This window comes from Pan troglodytes, chromosome 1, assembly GCF_028858775.2.
Source record: "Pan troglodytes isolate AG18354 chromosome 1, NHGRI_mPanTro3-v2.0_pri, whole genome shotgun sequence".
In the NCBI taxonomy this organism is placed as follows: Eukaryota; Metazoa; Chordata; class Mammalia; order Primates; family Hominidae; genus Pan; species Pan troglodytes.
Window position 1 is genome coordinate 139,090,845 of NC_072398.2, and position 20,900 is coordinate 139,111,744.

The 20,900-nt window shown below is 38.7% G+C and overlaps 2 protein-coding genes and 1 pseudogene across 2 annotated transcripts in view; 1 reads left to right on the forward strand and 2 right to left on the reverse strand.

Annotated features, from left to right (window-relative positions):
• The first annotated feature begins 219 nt into the window (after positions 1 to 219).
• On the forward strand, positions 220 to 1,142 carry SETSIP (SET like protein). Its single transcript, XM_009425286.5, has one exon. It carries the CDS (start codon positions 254 to 256, stop codon positions 1,127 to 1,129), a length of 876 nt encoding a protein of 291 aa, XP_009423561.3. The 5' UTR covers positions 220 to 253; the 3' UTR covers positions 1,130 to 1,142.
• Positions 1,143 to 7,416: 6,274 nt separating this feature from the next.
• On the reverse strand, positions 7,417 to 9,518 carry LOC100612950 (lysophosphatidylcholine acyltransferase 2B-like; annotated as a pseudogene).
• Positions 9,519 to 12,022: 2,504 nt separating this feature from the next.
• Positions 12,023 to 20,900, reverse strand: part of EPHX4 (epoxide hydrolase 4) — a 36,202-nt gene continuing 27,324 nt past the window's right edge. The window contains exon 7 of the mRNA XM_001152592.6: positions 12,023 to 12,636. Coding sequence (XP_001152592.2) covers positions 12,405 to 12,636 — 232 coding nt within the window. The 3' untranslated portion in view covers positions 12,023 to 12,404. The remainder of the gene's footprint in view (positions 12,637 to 20,900) is intronic.

Sequence of the window (20,900 nt, forward strand, 5' to 3'; positions counted from 1 at the left end):
TACTACTAGAAATAAAGTGGGTAAAATTCCTTTATTACCTTGGAAAAAAGAATGAATGTGTATATGTATATGTGTGTATTCCATATATTCCATGTACTCAGATCACCCCTTCTTAAACATAAGGTAACATGCATACTATATTTAGTATTCTGCATCTTATTTTTCCTCATTTAACGGTACATCCTAGAGTGTTCTGCCTGCTTCCAGACGAGCGAGGAGACTCGTGGTCTGGTTCTTGGACTTCCCTAACAGCATGGCCCCTAAACGCCAGTCTCCACTCCCACTTCAAAAGAAGAAACCAAGACCACCTCCTGCTCTGGGACTGGAGGAGACATCGGCCTCTGCAGGCTTGCCGAAGAAGGGAGAAAAAGAACAGCAAGAAGCAATTGAACACATTGATGAAGTACAAAATGAAATAGACAGGCTTAATGAACAAGACAGTGAGGAGATTTTGAAAGGAGAACAGAAATATAACAAACTCCGCCAACCATTTTTTCAGAAGAGGTCAGAATTGATCGCCAAAATCCCAAATTTTGGGGTAACAACATTTGTCAACCATCCACAAGTGTCTTCACTGCTTGGGGAGGAGAACGAAGAGGCACTGCATTATTTGACTAAAGTTGAAGTGACAGAATTTGAAGATATTAAATCAGGTTACAGAATAGATTTTTATTTTGATGAAAATCCTTACTTTGAAAATAAAGTTTTCTCCAAAGAATTTCATCTGAATGAGAGTGGTGATCCATCTTCAAAGTCCACCAAAATCAAATGGAAATCTGGAAAGGATGTGACGAAACGTTCAAGTCAAACACAGAATAAAGCCAGCAGGAAGAGGCAGCATGAGGAACCAGAGAGCTTCTTTACCTGGTTTACTGATCATTCTGATGCGGGTGCTGATGAGTTAGAAGAGGTCATCAAAGATGATATTTGGCCAAACCCATTACAGTATTACTTGGTTCCTGCTATGGATGATGAAGAAGGAGGAGAAGATGATGATGATGATGATGATGGTGATGAAGGGGAGGAAGAATTAGAAGATATTGATGAAGGGGATGAGGATGAAGGTGAAGAAGATGAAGATGATGATGAAGGGGAGGAAGGAGAGGAGGATGGAGGAGAAGATGACTAATAGGACACTGATGGACTCCAACCTTCCTTTTTTAAAATTTTCTCCAGCCCTGGGAGCAAGTTGCAGTCTTTTTTTTTTTTTTCTCTTGTGCTCAGTCACCCTGTTCTTGAGCTCTCTTTTCTCTACTCCATGGTTCTCAACTTATTTGGGGAGAAATACCTTGAGCAGAATACAATGGGAAAAGAGTCTCTACCCTTTTCTGTTCGAAGTTCATTTTTATCCCTTCCTGTCTGAACAAAAACTGTATGGAATCGACACCACCGAGCTCTGTGGGGAAAAAGAAAAACCTGCTCCCTTCGCTCTGCTGGAAGCTGGAGGATGCTAGGCCCCTGTATAGTAGTGCATAGAATTCTAGCTTTTTTCCTCCTTTCTCTGTATATTGGGTTCAGAGAGTACACTGTGTCTCTATGTAGGTCAAAGGGACAATATGGACAGTTAGCATTTACCAACACATATCGGTCTACTTTCTCGTTTAAAAAAAGAAAAAAAAACTTAAAAAAATAGGGTTATAGAAGGTCAGCAAAGCGTGGATTTGAGATGTTTGGGTGGGTTAAGTGGGCATTTTGACAACATGGCTTCTCCTTTGGCATGTTTAATTGTGATATTTGACAGACATCCTTGCAGTTTAAGATGACACTTTTAAAATAAATTCCCTCCTAATGATGACTTGAGCCCTGCCACTCAATGGGAGAATCAGCAGAACCTGTAGGATCTTATTTGGAATTGACATTCTCTATTGTAATTTTGTTCCTGTTTATTTTTAAATTTTCTTTTTGTTTCGCTGGAAAGGGAAGATGATGCTCAGTTTTAAACATTAAAAGTGTACAAGTTGCTTTGTTACAATAAAAGTAAATGTGTACACACACACACACACACACACACACACACACACAAACAGTATATCCTAGAGGTTATGCCATACGAATGCAGGTCTTTGTTATTTCTTTTTATGACGGCAATTCCACTACATTTCTCTCAGCTGCCATTTTAATTTCTTCTTTGAATGATTATTCATATCCTTTGTCCATTTTGCTTTTGGTCTTTTCTCTATTTTTAGATGTTGGAGATATTAGTGTTGTCTGTGATATAATTTGCAAATATATTTTTCCCATTTGTCATTTGTCTTCTGACTTAGCTTGGCTTTTGGTGGGTTTTTTTTTCCCCTGGTGTTTTTGTTTTAATGTAGTCAAATTTATTCTTTCTTTTTGTTCATTTTTTCTGGACTTTGAGTCATAGGTGGAAAGATTATCCTGACTTCCAGAGTGTAAAAGAATTCATACGCTTTCCCCTAATAATGTGTGATTTCACTTTTTATACTTAGCTATTTAATTCATTTGGAATTTATCTTGTTACATGGTATGAAGAAAAGATCCAATTGTATATTTTCTTTTTTTCCAAGTGGCTATCTAGTTATCCCAATATCGTTTATTAAAAGTCAGCTTTTCCCCTTCTCATTTTAGATGCCACTTTTATCGTATGCTAAATTGTTTTGTCCTTTAGTTCTATTTCTGGACTTTCTAGTCTATCACATTGTTCAGGCCATCTATTCATGTGCCAATATCACAGTTTTAATTATAGAGGCTTTATATACATTGCTTTAAAAAAAATTTTACTGGCTGGGTGCAGTGGCTCATGCCTGTAATCCCAACTCTTTGGGAGACTGAGGTGGGTGGATCACTTGAGTCCAGGAGTTTGAGACCAGCCTGGGCAACATGGCAAAACCCCGTCTTTATCAAAAATAAGAAAGATTAGCCCTGGGTTGTGGCGCGCACCTGTGGTCCTGGCTACTCAGAAGGGTGAGGCAGGAGGATCACTTGAGCCCAGGAGGTGGAAGTTGCAGTGAGCTGAGATCACACTGCTGCAAACCAGCCTGGGTGACAGAGCAAGATCCTGTCTCAAAAAATAAAAAATAAAAAATAAAAAATAAATTGCTGAATGTTCTATGCCCAAGGGTGAGGGTGCAGTAATTTTTTGCCTTAGTATTGGTCAACTGTTAATCTGTTCAATGTCCTCTCAGTGCTAACAGCAACACAAAGAACTGATAAAGCTGAGAATCCTGCACAAACCTCACTTATACTGTTTCTGTACTCTTCCCTGCATGTATGTAATGGTTAAAAGCACAGACTTTAGAATCATGATATTGAATCCAATTTAAGTTGTTTATTAGTTGTGTGACCTAGCCTACTGGTCTAATAGTCTATTGAGCTTTAGTCTATTGTGATGATCCATGAAGCTCTCCAAGCCTCAGTTTCCCTATAATGGGGATAAGGGTACCTCATGTGGTGGTTAGAAAGACTAAATGAGATAAACCATGTAAAATTCTGCTATGTTGTGCATTATTAGCTTATGACTTATCATCACAAAGTAGTTTTGAAGGTTACTCTTTAGAGTTTTACCTTTCCCCTCACACTGCCTTCCATTCAAATAATCAATGTCATTTTGCTGTTAGAGTTTGTTTCCTCCTAGCAGTTAAGTTTTACTAGCTCCAGTGGATGTGGTAGGTTTACAAAGGTGATAGTGATGATGACCACTGAAGGTCTTCATGTACAGGGAAGTTGTGATTTTGATTTCTTCCTGCCATCATATTTAAGAATAGGCAGCCATTTGGAAAAGCCATTTCGAAAAAGAAAAGCGATTACAGAATCAGAATAGCACCATATTACAACCCTCAATGATCTAAGTGATGAACAGCAATAGCTACAAAAATCACAAAAAGAAAACCAGGCAATATATGCTTTCTGATGAAAAACACACTACATGTATGATCTTGCCAAATGAATCAAACCTGAATTTGATCAAGCCTCTGGATTCCAATCAGCAGAAAATACAAAGGGCAGAAGGATATGCTGATTTGTACCATAAATATGCACTTGGCAAAATGCAGACTATGGGAAATTCCACAGATCAAACAGCCTAGGTTCTGCAATAGAAAAAGTATAAGCAAAATAAGGGATGGAAGGGAAATCTGTAGATTTTAAAAGGCCTAAAAAATATCTTTCATGGGCTACAATGTAGGGAGAAAAAACATCCAATGTCAAAAACGTGCATGAATAAACTATAGGGTCTAGGAATAGCATCTATTATCAGAGTTTTCTGTTTCTCTGGAGATAGATATAGATAGATAGATAGATAGATGATAGATAGATAGATCGATAGATAGACAGATAGATCCAATTGGAACCAATATCCAATTGGTTCTGTTTCTCTGGAGAACTCTGTGTGTGTGTGTGTGTGTGTGTGTGTGTGTGTGTGTATGGGGTAGGGGGCAGGATTTAAGGAACTGGCTCACACAATTGTAAAGGATTGGCAACCCTCAAATCTGTAGGTAGGCCTGCAGGCTGTAGACCCAGGGAAGAATTGCACATTAAGTCTACAGGCAGTTTGCTGGCAGAATTCTCCCCTCTTCAGGGTAGGTCAGTCTTTTTCTATTAAGGCCTTAACTGATTGGATGAGGCCTACCTACATTATGAAGGGCAGTCAGCTTTACTCACAGTCTACTGATTTAAATGTTAATCTCATATAAACAATCTCTTCACAGAAACATCTGGAGTAATCTGTGACCAAATATCTGGGTACCACGGCCTAGCCAAGTTGACACATAAAATTAAGCATCACGGTATCAAAATATGCACATTTAGATGATTAAAAAGTAAAGAAATACAGGAAGTGAAGCTATCCAAGTCAGGAAAGGAGCTTAATTTTGAGAGGAAGAGGGAGTTTGTAATTATGATAGGGGTATGCAAGGGCTTGTAAGGTGGCTGGACAAGTTTTATTTCTCAATCTAAGTGTTGGTTGCAAGAGTATTCATCTTTTTTTTTTTTTTTTTTTTGAGATGGAGTCTCCCTCTGTCACCTAGGCTGGAGTGTGGTGGCGCAATCTCGGCTCACTGCAACCTCTGCCTCCCAGGCTCAAGTGATTCTCCTGCCTCAGCCTCCCAAGTAGCTGGGACTACAGGCGCCTGCCACCACGCCTGGCTAATTTTTGTATTTTTTGTAGAGACAGGGTTTCACCATATTGGCCAGGCTGGTCTTGAAATCCTGACCTTGTGATCCGCCTGCCTCAGCCTCCCAAAGTGCTGGGATTACAGGCGTGAGCCACCGCGCCCGGCCAAGAGTATTCATCTTAAAACAGATTATATTTAGAATATGAAATATAGATATTTATAATATAAAATAATTATTAGCTATAGATTTCCCTGATATCGTTTTCTGTATCTGTATTTATTTTAAAATAAAAAAAATTTAAGCGTTAAGTGTTAAAGAGGGTTTAAACAAAGCTATGTCAAACTTTTTTTTTTTTTTTTGAGAGAGAGTCTTGCTTTGTTGCCCAGGCTAGAGTGCAGTGGCGTGATCTCAGCTCGCTGCAACCTGTGGCTCCTTAGCTAAAGCAATCCTCCCACCTCAGCCTCCTGAGTAGCTGGGACTATGGGCATGCACCACCACACCCAGCTAAACATTTGAGGTTAAAATGTAGAGAGTATAATAATGACCCTGCTTTTTTGAATAGCTCACTATCTAATGAGAAACAACCTTAAAAGAGTTCTACAAATGTTTAAGTTGCACTACTGTTTGAATAAAGATATTGCTTGATAACTACTTTTAAGTGAAAGCTCTTATTTAAATGAATAATTTTCAGTACACTTAAACAAATCATTGTATTGAATTCTATATATATATGCATTTATTATCATGGGAATATTGCACCGGATGGGGATTATGAAAAATAGCTTATCCAAATCCTTTTTTTTTTCAGGGCAGAACTGCATAGAAATTATCTCAAAATAATATTTGATTTTTTTTTCTTTTCCTTTCCTTCCTCATCTCCTTACCTTTCTCCCATTCTTCTCTTCTTTCTTTCTACCTTCTGAAAGTATCAGGAAACTGACAAAGTTAAAGCTTTAGGTGCCCCACTTCCATAAGCCCCTTCTAGGGTTCTAGTAGCATCCCTAAAAATGTGTTTACTTGGTTATGTTTTTGTAAAGTTGGCAAACTTTGGTCAAATGTTACCTCATATCTGGTGCTACTGAGTAGCTACAACCATCTTTAAGATTCAGTCACAGTGAAACTAAGTAGGGGATTCAGTGATTAGGGCTGGTGGAGTATGTTTATGAGTTCACATTCACTTCTATGTCTAGATAGGTTGTTGCTACCTGTCCGGGTATGGGAATGGTTTCCAGGAATACTTTGCTGATTCATCCTGCATGGTGACATGAAGGGGTAGGGCCCAAGGGTCACATCACTATGTGAAGATGTCACATCACTATGTGAAGATGTCACATCACTATGTGAAGATGTCACATAGTGACAGGTATTGGAAATAAATGTGTAAATAAGTAGAGGCTTCAATTCTCATTGATGCCTTATTGGAACAAAAAGAATATTTTCAGTAATGCAGAACATGTTAATTATAAACACTTTTTTTGTGTTTTGATTAAAGTCATACAGAATGAAATTTGTCAAAATTCCTATATTTATGACCTATGTTTATGATATTTTTGCAGGTTTTCAGAAATTTTAATTTGTTGTGATTTCTCATTCTAAATAATCACTTCTATGCTTTAAAAAGGCAAGCAGGGAACAGGCATACCATATATAATTGTTGCAATGTATTCCCAACACTATATCTTCCTAATATTTATTTTATCTTGAAAAATAAGAAAATGTGGCCAGGCACGGTGGCTCACGCCTGTAATCCCAGCACTTTGGGAGGCCGAGGAGGGTGGATCACCTGAGGTCGGGAGTTCAAGACCAACCCGACCAACATGGAGAAATCCCGTCTCTACTAAAAATATAAAATTCGCCGGGTGTGGTGGCTCATGCCTGTAATCCCAGGAGTCTTGGGAAGCTGAGGCAGGAGAATCCCTCGAACCTGGGAGGCAGAGGATGCAGTGAGCCAAGACTGCACCATTACACTACAGCCTGGGCAACAAGAATGAAACTCTGCTTCAAAAATAATAATAATAAATAAGAAAAATAAGAAAATTGAGGCTACTTTTCAAATGACTAAAGAGGTATTTATATAGCTCTTTTCTTTTTTTGGAGGAAATGCAAATGGTAATTTAATGTTTTTATTTACTGTCAGTGTAGCTCTTTTTTTTTTTTCTTCTTTTTTGAGATAGGATCTCTGTCGCTCAAGCTGATACAGTGGTGCAATATCCGTTCACTGCAACATCTGCCCCCTGGGCTCAAGTGATCCTCCCATCTCAGCCTCCTGCGTAGCTGGGACTACAGGCGCACGCCACCACACTAGGCTAATTTTGTATTTTGTTTAGAGGTGGGGTTTTGCCATGTTGCCTGGGCTGGTCTCAAACTCCTGGTCTCAAGCGATTCTTCCACCTCAGCCTCCCAAAGTGTTGGAATTATAGGCGTGAGCCACCATGCTTGCCCAAGTGTAGCTCTTAATGTGATATTTTTTTCTGCAACAGTGAGGGACAGGTGATAGGCTTTAATGTTCCTCTGGCCTTATTTTAGCATTAAATACAATAAAGGCACTAACTAGAACCCTGCTGGGTGAACAAGGTTTATGACTAGATCACTTGTTCTTCTACATTTAGGTCACATTAAAACAAATGCTATCTTAAGAAAGAAGAAAAATAGATACTATTAAATCTAACTGAAATATTCCTCAAGCATATTTTAAATATAATTGTCTATGCCTCTTAGAGTGAAAACTATTGAGTTTTTCCTCAAAGAGTAATTCTTACTTCAATCATCATTTCTACCTAGAAGATACTTTCACTGTTTTCAGGGCTAACTTGTAACATTTGAATACAGTGATTAAAACTGTACTTTTTGGGGTAATGAATATATATAGGCTGCCTGGAGGTCTAGGTGTGAATTAAATAACTTGGGATATGCTGGATGCTTCAGGGCAAATTTCTTAAATCTCTCATATGAAATGTACACTGATTTCTGTTCAGCTATTTCCTGAAAGAGCCTGGAAACATCAAGATCTGGCACTCCAAAAGCTGCCTAAAGTATAGCAGCGAACTCCTGTTCTGTTATTAAACCATCCGCATCAAGATCAAAAAGCTTAGAGGACATTTGCAGACTCTTTTCAATGTTAGCAGGATTGCATAGAACAGTCAGACCTATTACATACTCTCTGAAGTCTATGTTGCCATCATTATTCCTGCCGAAGTGGGCAGGGGGTTGTCTCAAGGGCTCTGAAATTGGGAGTTTTAAATAACTTGAAAATTCTTCAATTCCTATCTTCCCTCCTTTTGAGGCAAAGTGCAATTGCAGCATATTCATCCAAATGCTGATGAATGTTATCCCTGTCTAACTTCAACTTCTGGCTAATTTTTGTAAATTCCACCAAACCAGCTTCTATGGGTAGTTGAAGGTTACCTGCGGAGATCATCACTCTGCAGCCTTCGTAAGTGTGCCCTGTCCCAGGCACCCCTAGAGCATTTGCCATGTTGATGTGTACTGTATTGGCAAAAAGGATGGGGTCTTTTTTTTCTTCATCATTTGGGATATAAACAGGCATAAACTCAACTTCTACCCTGGTGAAGAGTTGACTGAGTGTCAACATACAGGCCTGGAAGGCTGTGAATCCCTGCCAGGTCCAGATTGCCATGTCCAGGGTGTTTGGGTACCTGAGCAGCACTGGCTACACAGGAACACCTGGACAGAAGGCCCCTAGTTTAAAAGTGACTAGACGGGAGCGATTGATGCACACACCTTCTAGGAAAATCAGAATCTGTGGCCACTTCTTTCCAAATGTCACTCACTTCAGGATTTCATCCTTAGTATTCTTCCTGGAATGGGGGTCTTCTCAAATCACAAGCACCAGCTGTGTTGACAGTAGGAATTTCCCAGCCAATGGGATCTGCACATTTTGACTTGCAGAGACCACTGAGGGTAACCCTGCCACCACACAGGGGATTGAGTCAAAGAAAGTGGACCGTGGTGCTGTAACGAAGATAGGGGCCTTGTCTTGGGTTGCCTTTTTCCCTTTCACTTTAGCCAGGAACCCAGGTAAAAAGAAAGCCACCTGAAGCATGAGCTTGAGTACTGGTTTCACCAGTTTTTTTTCTCCAACTCTTGGCAGGGTTGCAGGATTTGAGCAGGATAACCAAAGGTGGAAAGCATGGCCACTGGCCAGATGAAGAGGAAGGCAATGCAGGACATTCGTACCCACGAGGATGATGCAGGTCCAGCACCATGCACAGAGGCGTGTCTGCTGAGGATACAAGGACTTGATTAGCTCCTGTGTGATCCCAGACTCCTTCGCCTCCAACTCAGAGTCTGTGGACTGCAGAGCCATGAAACCGACTTAGTAGACCCAGGCTGTGTGTAGCCTGGATTTGGGGGCAGCCTTTGACATGCACCCCTTCCCCACATCCAGTTGCTTTTTCTGTTTGCACATAATTAGAACTGTTAGAGGAAATTGTAGGTTAATAGAAAATGCTGCATTACCTTTAAAATCAGAAAAATCAAAGATGGTAAATGATGTAACAGGAGAATTTGAATCATATCAACAGCACAATCTTTTTTTCTTTTTTTGCAAACATCTTGCTTTTGACATATGCCTAATAAATTATTTTCACATAGCAATTTCTGATGTTAAATTAGGCATATATTATATACTACTAGGGATATATTAATTTGAATAGATGAATATTATTAATAATTACAACTTTTAATTTAGGTGCCATTACCTGTTTTTATTTACTGTGAGCTGCTTTGGCAGCTTGTAAATCAAATTCACTTACTTGCCCTACAAATAGATTTCTACAGAGATAGTAATAACTGTTTATCCTAAGAGGTTTAACTCAAGATGGCACCCTTGAGGCTTTATATCTGTTACAAGTACTTTTCCATATCTATTAAAAATTAGAGTACATTCATTGTAATAGGCCGGAATTGCCCATGGAATGTTTGATTGATAAATTCTTAATATTAGTCCAATCCTAAACTGACATAAGTAGCAACAACAACAAATCTTAAAATCACCTTTGTCAGTAACAGGTTTTTATTAAAATAAGTCAGGATTACTTTACTGTGTCAACACGTCCCATTCTTTCCCTTGTTGCTGCCCTTCTGGAGGGATCAAGAGGGAAGCAACAAGTTGGTATGAACCAGGTTTTTTCTATACCTTGTGGCATTTGCAACTCTGACAATGCTCTATAGAATATTCCTATGTTTACTAATGGCTAATTTGAATTCCTTTTCCCTCCCAAAATTAAAAGTCAAATTGTAGGTTCCTGAGAGATATGTCCATCTATTGAAACACACCAGATTACTGCTGAAACAGGAAGAGTGGCGTGGATACCACAAGTCTGCTAAATGGTATCTGGTGTAAGTGGGATCATGGGCTTTACCACCAGATGGCTCTAGGTCAGATCCTAGCTCCAGAACTTACACTATGGGCATTGGCAAAGTTACACGTTAAATCACATTTTTACTATTTATAAATTGGTGATACCTACCTTGCATGTTGTTATGAAGCAATGTGTTATATAGAGAATTGGATTTTTGTTGTAAATACAACTTGCTGTGATACAGTAATGAGAATTCTTAGGGACATTCTCCTTTGTTCTGTCACGATCAGAACTATGCTTAATGAGGGAAGCAATCCTTTCACCAATTTAGGGCTTATTTGTTCTGTGATGTGATTTGGCAGTGTTACTGGTTGCCTCCCATGTTAAAGGAGAACAACCCAAAAGAATGAGTAGTAGTCCCCTGAGTTGGTATTGTTCTCTATTCTGTAACTCTTTTCAACTCTTACTTATAATGTTCATTTCTACTCTTGAACCTTTGTTTAATTTGACTGCATTCTATCATTCTATGTATGCGTCTTTTTTTTTTTTTTTTTTTTTTTTTTTTTGCTCTTGTTGCCCAGGCTGGAATGCAGTGGTGCAATCTTGGCTCACTGCAACCTCTGCCTCCCAGGTTCAAGCAATTCTCCTGCCTCAGCCTCCCAAGTAGCTGGGATTACAGGCATTTGCCACCATCCCCGGCTAATTTTTGTATTTTTGGTAGAGATGAGGTTTCACCATGTTGGCCAGGCTGGACTCGAACTCCTGACCTCAGGTGATCCACCCACCTCAGCCTCCCAAAGTGCTGGAATTACAAGCATGAGCCACCACACCCAGCCCTTAAGGCTTCTTATGGGAAAGTTCTATGTTACCATCTTATCTTTCTTTTATATTCCCCACCCCCCCGCAGTGCCTAGCAGTGTGCCAGATATATTATTTATTCATTAAGCAAATGTTTGAGTGCCTACAATATGCCAGGCCCTTAGTCTAGACTTGAGTATGTATCAGTTAATAAAACAACAAAAAAATCCCTGCCCTGTGGAGCTTAGATTCTAGTGCATATAAGATGTGTAATATTCAATTCTTGTTGCATTGAATGGGGTAAAAGGATCCTTTCCTTCCTTTTCCCTCTCCCTTTCCCTTTCCGTTCCAACAGGGTCTCACTCCATTGCCCAGGCTGGAGTGCAATGGCCCAATCACGGCTCACTGCAACCTCAAGCTCCTGGACACAAGCAATCTTCTCACCTCAGCCTCGTGAGTAGCTGGGACTTTAGGTGTGCACCCCTACGCCTGCTCACTTTTATTTTTTATTTATTTTTGGTAGAGATGAGGTTTCACCATGTTGGCCAGGCTGGTCTCAAACTCCTGGTCTCAAGTGATTCTCCCGCCTTGGCTTCCCACAGTGCTGAGATTACAGGCATGAGCCACCACGCCCAGCCAAGATGTCAGCTTTAAAAAATGGTTTAATGTTCCCAGTATAAATAGTATATGGCCCATTTTAAAAATGCATATTCATTTAGCTATATTTGCCTTCAAACTAATAGATATACTATAAATCCAAAGAGATTTGATAATATAACTTTTTAATGGTTAAAAATAGTAAAAAGAACTTTTGAACAATAGAATGAAAATTTATATTATTTCAGGTTTGCCTTATAATATGGCACAGCTAATCTTTAATATACATTTGTAAAAGGCACCATATGTTAACAGAGTAAAAAAAAGCAAGAAACCAAAATGGAAGCACTTACTCCAAACTTCCTTTTTGTACAAGTGTATATATTTTAAGGCAGATGCTTGTCTGTGCAAAATACACCAGAAGAAAATCAACATTGTATTATATGTTCACATGATCTCAGATTTTTTTCAATACCATTTGTCAGGATATTTATTTATGATAAAGCACATTAAAACAGTTTTTTTCTAATAAAACATAAAGAAGTTGATGAACAATTTTTAAAAATTATTTAGAGATTTCATTACAGACCCTTCATAGAAGATAAAGAAAAGTCAATCTTTTTTTCTTGTTTCTTCTTTTAGAAATGTCCATATCAATTTGTTCACTATGTCAGGTTGGTCTTGCTGAAGCCAGTGACTGGCTTCTGACAAAATAGTTAGCCTGAAATAGTTTTTAACATAAATCTTTGTGACTTCAGCCATCTCAACCTCCATGAATGCGTCATTCTCTCCCCACAGTAGTAGTGTTGGAGTGGTCACCATGTGATGTTTGAGAGGCAGGCAGCTATAAAAACAAAATACATGGGCTTGAGATTCACTGTCAAAGTTAAAATGACATTTTCCTATAGTGCCCCAGTAGGTCATACATTCTTGAAGTGAGCAATCTTGCCTCTAAAAGGGTGAAAATTGTGTTCTTGGGAGGGTGAAAAAAATCTTACCCTTTGCATATATAAAGCATGGATATACATACAGTACATAAACAGATACTAAAATTTCACAGGGTGGGGGTGATTAGGGAAAAAAAAAGTCTAAAAAGGCTCCTTAGGAAAGTGATAATGAAAAAGTGATTGAGAAACAATGCATTAAGTAATCAACATTTACTATAAAATATTTAAAAGGCTATTTAAGAAAAGACCCAATAAAATTTAAATTGGATGAGGCTAGCAAAATGTATAATAAAAGCTGTAAGTTAAATAGGAAATTCATCACTATGAGGAGTAATTTGTTTCTTTTTTTTTTTTTTTTTTTGAGATGGAGTTTCACTCTGTCACCCAGGCTGGAGTGCAATGGCACGATCTTGGCTCACTGCAACCTCCACCCTCCGGGTTCAAATGATTCTCCTTCCTCAGCCTCCTGAGTAGCTGGGACTACAGGTGCCTGCCAATGCGCCTGGCTAATTTTTTGTATTTTTAGTAGAGATGACGTTTCACCATCTTGGCCAGGCTGGTCTTGAACTCCTGACCTCGTGATCCACCCGCCTCGGCCTCCCAAAGTGCTGGGATTACAGGCGTGAGCCACCGCGCCCAGCCAGGAGTAATTTGTTTCAAAAGGATACCAGAATTACTGAATGGTGTAATGAAAGAGAGATTTAAACTATTTATATGTTACTGTTTAGCTTTATTTTAAATTGTTCCTAGATAATCTGATGCATTTTATGTGAAAATTGGAGATGAAAACTCAAAAACTATATTTGAACTGAGCTTTAATATTACATGATACTACATTTTGCAAGAAGATTATTTTTTAAAACAAAGTTTTTGTTGTGTATATATATGTTTTTAAAATTAATTTGAGATGGGGTCTTGCTATGTTGACCAGGCTGGTCTCAAACTCCTGGCTTCAAGTGATCCTCCCATCTCGGCCTCCCAAAGTGCTGGGATTACAGGCATGAGCCAGCACACATGGCCTATACTTTCTTAAGTACAGAAAAATATAAATAACAAAAATAAAATCATTTATAATTCCATTATCAAAAGGGTAATATTTTGGCATTTTCTATGCATATTCTTGAAACCATACTATAAATATAATGCAATATAGACAATTTATACACAGTACACGTATGCAAGTTTCACATTAAATGATACCAAGAATTTTCTCATTTCATAACATTTTTCAAAAATAATTGTAAAAGATACTAGTTTATGGCATAACTCATAAATGACTTGACTATTCCCCTATAATTGAATATTTAGGTTTTGTGGTATTTCTCCTTGTTTTAAATTATGCTATAATAAGCATTTTATGCCCAGATTTTTCTTGGCATTTCTGATAATCCCTTTGAGCTATAGCCTAGAAGTAGAATTCCTGAGCTTAAGGGAACAAATATTTTTTAAGCTTTTGACATCTTCTGTTACTGTTTTTCAGAAAAGTTGATGGTATTAATTATACTCCTATTGATTAAGAAGGAAAATGAACATCTAACTGTTTAGCACTGAGTCACATTTTTACTAGTGAATAAAAAAGCCTGATTTGTGGCAATTCAGAGTTGACAGCAGGATATTACACATGCCCACCATGGACTTAACTTCTGACACCATGCAAGTAGCCGCCATTTGGTTGTAATACTCCTAAAAATTAAATTCTTTGTAAATGGGTAAATTGATAGAAAAATGTATTTTATACTTACTAACTGATGGGTTAGAATACAAACTTTAGAGCCGGGCACGGTGGCTCACACGCCCCAGCACTTAGGGAGGCCAAGGTGGGCAGATCACCTGAGGTCAGGAGTTCAAGACCAGCCTGGCCAACATGGGAAACCCTGTCTCTATTAAAAATACAAAAATTAGCCGGGTGTGATGGCTTATGCCTGTAATCCCAGCTACTTGGGAGGCTGAGGCAGGAGAATCGCTTGAACCCAGGAGGCAGAGGTTGCAGTGAGCCAAGATCACACCATTGCACTCCAGTCTGGGGAATAGAGCAAACTCCGTCTCAAAAAAAAAAAAAAAAAAAAAAAAGAATACAAACTTTAAAGCCACTTACATTCTAGAGCACAATAATGTTCAAAACCAAACCATTTTCTAACAGTTATCTGCATGGTTTAGCAATATCGGTGCACAGAACAATTGAATTAGTAAAGTAAGGGGAGTTTTAAAAGACCATTAGTCAAAGAGCAAAGAGAAATATAAACTCTTCACCAGATCAAAATAGAGATAAAAGAGAGGTGTTTCCAGAAAACAGAAGAAAAGCATATTCTCTAGCCCTGAGGTTTCAAATTACTAAATTTCACATTAAATATGTTACACATGAAATAAAGTAATCAGTAATTAAGATGATATTTTAGTTTTTATCTGCTGACTCATTTGATTTCTCAACTGGTTCAAATATTGGGCAGCAAAAAGAGGCGTTATTTGTCAGATTCCCCCCAAATACCCAACAGTAGTACATGCATTTCTACAAATATATAAAGGTGTTTTGGATGCATTTAAACTGTATATATAAATGGTATCATACTCTACATATCCTTCTACAACTTGTTTTTGTGCCTTAATATATTTTTAAGATTTATTCATTGATGATGATGAGGTAGGAGGTGGGACTCAACTCTGGACCAGATTGAAGACTGGCTGACACAGGTAAGAGGCACCAAAAGCACTTCTCTATATGACATGCCCACCAGTGCCATGACACTTTACCATTGCTGTGGCAACACCCAGAAGTTACCACCCCTTTTCTAGAAATTTAGAAGTTAGAAAATTAGAAATTACATGTCCCTTAACTTGCATGTAATTAAAAGTGGGTATAAATATGAATGCAGAACTGCCCCTGAGCTGCTACTCTGGGCACACTACCTATGGGTTAGACCTGCTCTGTAAGGAGGAGTACCTCTGCCGCTGTGGTACACTGCTGCTTCAATAAAAGTTGCTGTCTACCACCACCAGCTTGCCCTTGAATCTTCCTGGGCAAAGCCAAGAACGCTTCCAGGCAAAGCCCCAATTTTGGGGCTTGCCTGCCCTGCATCAATGATACATGAAGCTCTACTTCACTCATTTTCATTCCTATATAGAATTCCATCATATGACTATACTGCAATTGACCCATTCTTCTGTTAATAGACATTTTAAAATTTCCAATTATTTTGATAATTCAAATAATAACCAAGTTCATTCTTGTACACATCCACTTATGCACATGTACAAGAGTTTCCTTACAGTACATCCCCAGAAATAGAACTGCTTTTCAGAGTATACACATCCTCAACCTTACTTGATATTGTCAAACTGCTTTTCAAACTGATTGTATGCTCTACAAGCAGCATGTAAGAATTCTCTTTCCTCTACTTCACTGCCAACGTGTTCTCAATTGGTTAATTTTTTTCCAATCAAATGAGTGTGAAACATTTTCACTTACCTGATGTGCTAGATACTGCTCCACAAAACTTCTTCCCTTCCACTACAGTGTTTAAAAAATCCAAGTTTCAGCAGGACAATTGGCCATCCAGAATTCCTAAACTTCCTATTGCTAGGTGAGGATGTAATGTGTGCCCAGCATGCCCCCTCTGACCCTTCCCACTTCGCACTGACAAATGCAGATGTGGTGGTAAGCCACCATGGACCACACAGACAAGGGCGACACCCTATGTATAACAGAACAACAAAACAGAAAGCACAAAGGCTTCTGACCAAAAAATAACATAGCTGTGATTATTTCATGGAGCAAAACCACAGCAGCCTAGACTTTTACTTGTGAGAGAAAGAAATTCTATCTTGTTTATGCCACTGTTACTTCATATCTCTCTTACAAGCAGTAATACTTATGTTCTATATCTGACTACCATTAGGGTTCAGCATCTTTCATGTGTTTATTGGCTGTTAGATTCCTTTTCTGTGAATTGCTTTCTCGTATCCTTTATCCATTTTTTGATTGAGCTATTTTTTTAATATTAATTTGGAGGTAATCTTTATAAACTCTAGATATTAATTCAAAATTAATTGTGTATTAACTTCTCCCCACCTAAGGTTGCTCATCATTTTATATCTTTTGACATATAGATATTTTTAAATATTAATGTAATCAAATGTATCAGTCTTCACAATTTGAGAGCTTTTCGTGCTTTATTTAAGAAATCCTTCCCACATGAGGTCATGAAAGTTTTATTTTCTAGACATTTTAAAGTTTTATTATCACATTTGGGTTTTTATTTCCCTAAAGCTTATTTTTATTTTACTTTATTCTATTATTTTAGATTCGGGGGTATACGTGTGGTTTGTCACATGGGTATATTGTATGATGCTGAGGTTTGGGCATCTATTGATCCTGTCACCCAAATAATGAACATAGTTCCTAATAGGAAGTTTTTCAACCCTTGCTGCCCTCCCTCCCTCCACCATTTTGGAGTCCCATTGTCTATTGTGCGTCCCATTGTCTATTGTGCCCATCTTTATGTCCATGAATACCCAATGCCTGAAGCTTATTTTTTGTTTGGTAAAATAAAATATAGGGACCTAATTTAGTTTTATTCTATATGCATATCCAATTAGTCCAACAAAATTTATTGAATCTTCACCACTGGTTTAAAATGCTATCTGTCATACCAAGTTCCCACATATGTGGTTCTGTTTTGGGGCTTTCTTCGCTGTTTCGTTAATCAATTTATCCATCCCAGAGTGAACACCATATTCTATTTATTTTATAGCTTTATTATAAGTCTTGATATCTAATAGAGCTATTCACCCTATTCTTTTTTTTTTTTTTTTTTTGAGATAGGGTCTTACTCTGTCACCTAGGCTAGAGTGCAGTGGCATCTCAGCTCACTGCAACCTCAAGTGATTCTCGTGCCTCAGCCATCCAAGTGGTTGGGATTACAGGCGTGCACCACCAAGTCCAGCTAATTTTTTGTATTTTTAGTAGAGATGGGGTTTTGCCATGTTGGCCAGGCTGGTTTTGAACTCCTGGCCTCATGTGATCCACCCACTTTGGCCTCCCAAAGTGCTGGGATTACAGGTGTGAGCCATCGCACCCGGCTACCTATTCTTTTCTTTAAAATGATCTCGGCCATTCTCCCATAGAAATTTTAAAATTAGCTTGTCAAGTTTCATTTAAAAACTTTCTTATGGTTTTCACTGAAGTTGCAGTAAGTTTATAGAATAATTTGGGGAGAATCCAATAACTTAATTTTTTTATTTTTAAATTATTAATTTAAAAACTATTTTTTTTTGAGACAGGGTCTTGCCGTATCACCCACGCTGGAGTGCACTGGCACTCCATCATCATCATCATGATGCAGTGAGCATCATAGCTCACTGCAGCCTTGAATTCCTGTGCTCAAGTGATCCTTCCACCTGAACCTCCTGAGTAGCTGGGACTGCACAGGCATGCCACAACAGCTGACTAATTAAAAAAAAATTTTTTTTTTCTAGACACATTGTCTCACTGTATTGCAGGCTGGTCTCTAACCCCTGGCTTCAAGCAATCCTCCCACCTCAGCCTCCCAAAGTGCTAGGATTACAGGCATGAGTCACTGTACCTGGCCCCAATAACTTTATGATATTGCAGTTTTCCACTCATGAACATGATAAACCAGAGCTGGTTTTCAGTAGTTTATACCAGCAAGTCTGTATCAATTGTGAAATTATTAAAATACTTCTCGGTGGGGCAGGGTGGCTCATACCTGTTATCCCAGCACTTTGAGATGGTGTCCTTTGAGGCCAGGAGTTCGAGGCTGGAGTGAAGTGTGATCATGCCACTGCACTCCAGTCTGAGCAACAACAAAGTGAGACCCTGTCTCAAAGAAAAAAAAAAAACTTCTCTACTGGTTGGTAAATAGCCACTGCTCTAAGCCCATATTCTTTAATGTCTTAGAATAAATTTTGATAATGCATAAAGATCATCTTTTGTTAGAGTCATTCCTATATGCCTTAGAATTTTTTGTTGCATTTGCAGGTGCATCTGTTTAATAAATAAATGTTTTATAATTGTTGCTGATTTGTGAGACCATAATTTTGTATCTTGAACTTTTATATATCAACTTTGCTGAGCTGTTTTAATTTTGATAATTTTTCTGTAGATTCTCCTGTTTTTTCTAGATACATAAACACATTATCTATGAATTATTATTTCTTCCTTCCCCAATTCTCACTTTTTTTCCCTTATCTTACATGCTGGCTAAGACATAATATAGTGGTGAATAGAAGCAGTTATAGTAGTCAAGTTTATCTTTTTTTTTTTTTTGAGACAGGGTCTTGCTCTGTTGCCAAGGCTGGAGTGCAGTGACGGATCTGGGCTCACCGCAATCTCTGCCTCCTGGGTTCAAGCGATTCTCATGCCTCGACCTCCAGAATAGCTGGGATTACAGGCGCCCACCACCACAACCAGCTAATTTTTTGTATTTTTAGTAGAGACTGGGTTTCACTATGTTGGCCAGGCTGGTCTCGGACTCCTGGCCTCATGTGATCCACCTGCCTTGGCCTCCCAAAGTGCTGGGGTTCCAGGCATGAGCCACTGCACCTGGCCCTCGAGTTTATCTTTATTCTTTATTTTTGAAAGAAATGCTTTTAGTGTTTCATCACAAAATGATGTTTACTATAGGTTTTTGGTAGACGAAGTTCCCTTCTTCATTGCTGTGGTAATGGAACCGTAATATGATTAACAGATAGACACCAACTGACACAGAGAATATAAAGTTTAATGACAAAGGAAAAAGAAACTTACAAATATGGTTTCATAAAGCAGGAGATAATATATTACTCTCTCAGATACCAGTAGAACTTTCCAGGCCCTCCAAAGTTTCCCATGGAAATACAACTGTGGAGAGTACTACAAATGTATTACTTACTTTGTAATACAAAGCAAGTATTATACCATTTTAATAGAGGTTTTGTATCTCCTTGGCCCCAACTTCTGAAGAATCTTCTGTGCCTGCCAGTTCTCCAGGTGCAAATAACCAGTGCAAAACACCCTTGATGTTTTATTATTATTATTATTTCTGGGACAATTGAGTAAAGCAAAGGTCAGTTTCCCAGAAATATCCCTTCAGCAGATGCAGGCTTATCCCACCTCTCTGAGGTCCACTCCTTTCTCCTCTATTTCTAGATTACTAAGAATCATTGCATGAATGTGCGTTAAATTTTATTAAACGCTTTTTCTTTATTTAGCTGTTCATATTTTCCCCTTTAATCTGATAATGTGGTAATCAAATTAATGGATTTTTTTTTTTTTCTGAGGCGGAGTTTCGCTCTTGTTCCCCAGGCTGGAGTGCAATGGCGCGACCTTGGCTCACCACAACCTCTGCCTCCCAGGTTCAACTGATTCTCCTGCCTCAGCCTCCCGAGCAGCTGGGATTACAGGCATGCACCACCATGCCTGGCCAATTTTGTATTTTTAGCAGAGGTGAGGTTTCTCCATGTTGGTCAGACTGGTGTTGAACTCCCGAAGTCAGGTGATCCACCCACGTCGGCCTTCCAAAATGCTGGGATTACAGGTGTGAGCCACTGTGCCCAGCCTAATTAATTGATTTTTAATGCTAACTCATCCTTGGTTTAATTTTTTAATGCATGCTGAATTCATTTTGATATTTTATTTTGAATGTGTGGATCTATGTTTATAACTTAAATTGACCTATAATTTGCCTGTCTTATTCAATCCTTGTTTTGGTGTGAAAGTTACATTAGCCTCATAAGATGAGCTGAAACATATCTTCCTTTTATAATATCTGAAAGAGTATTTAACAGTGGGATTTTATGTGGTAAAACTTACCTGTAGGCCGGGTGCCGGTGGTTCACACCTGTAATCTCAGCATTTTGGGAGGCTGAGGTGGGTGGATCACCTGAGGTCAGGAGTTCCGAGACCAGCCTGGCCAACATGGTGAACCCCCATCTCTATTAAAAATACAAAAATTAGCCGGACACAGTGGTACACACCTGTAATCCAAGGTACTCGGGAGGCTGAGGCAGCAGAATCACTTGAACCTGGGAGGCAGAGGTTGCAGTGAGCCGAGATTGCACCACTGCACTCCAGTCTGGACGGCAGAGCAAGACTCCGTCTCAAAAAAAAAAACAAACTTACCTGTAAAACCATCTAGGCTTCTATGTATGGGTGTGTATTTGTATG

Coding starts and splice junctions, on each gene's coding strand:
- SETSIP (XM_009425286.5), top strand. CDS start 254: ATGGCCCCTAAACGCCAGTCTCCACTCCCACTTCAAAAGAAGAAACCA.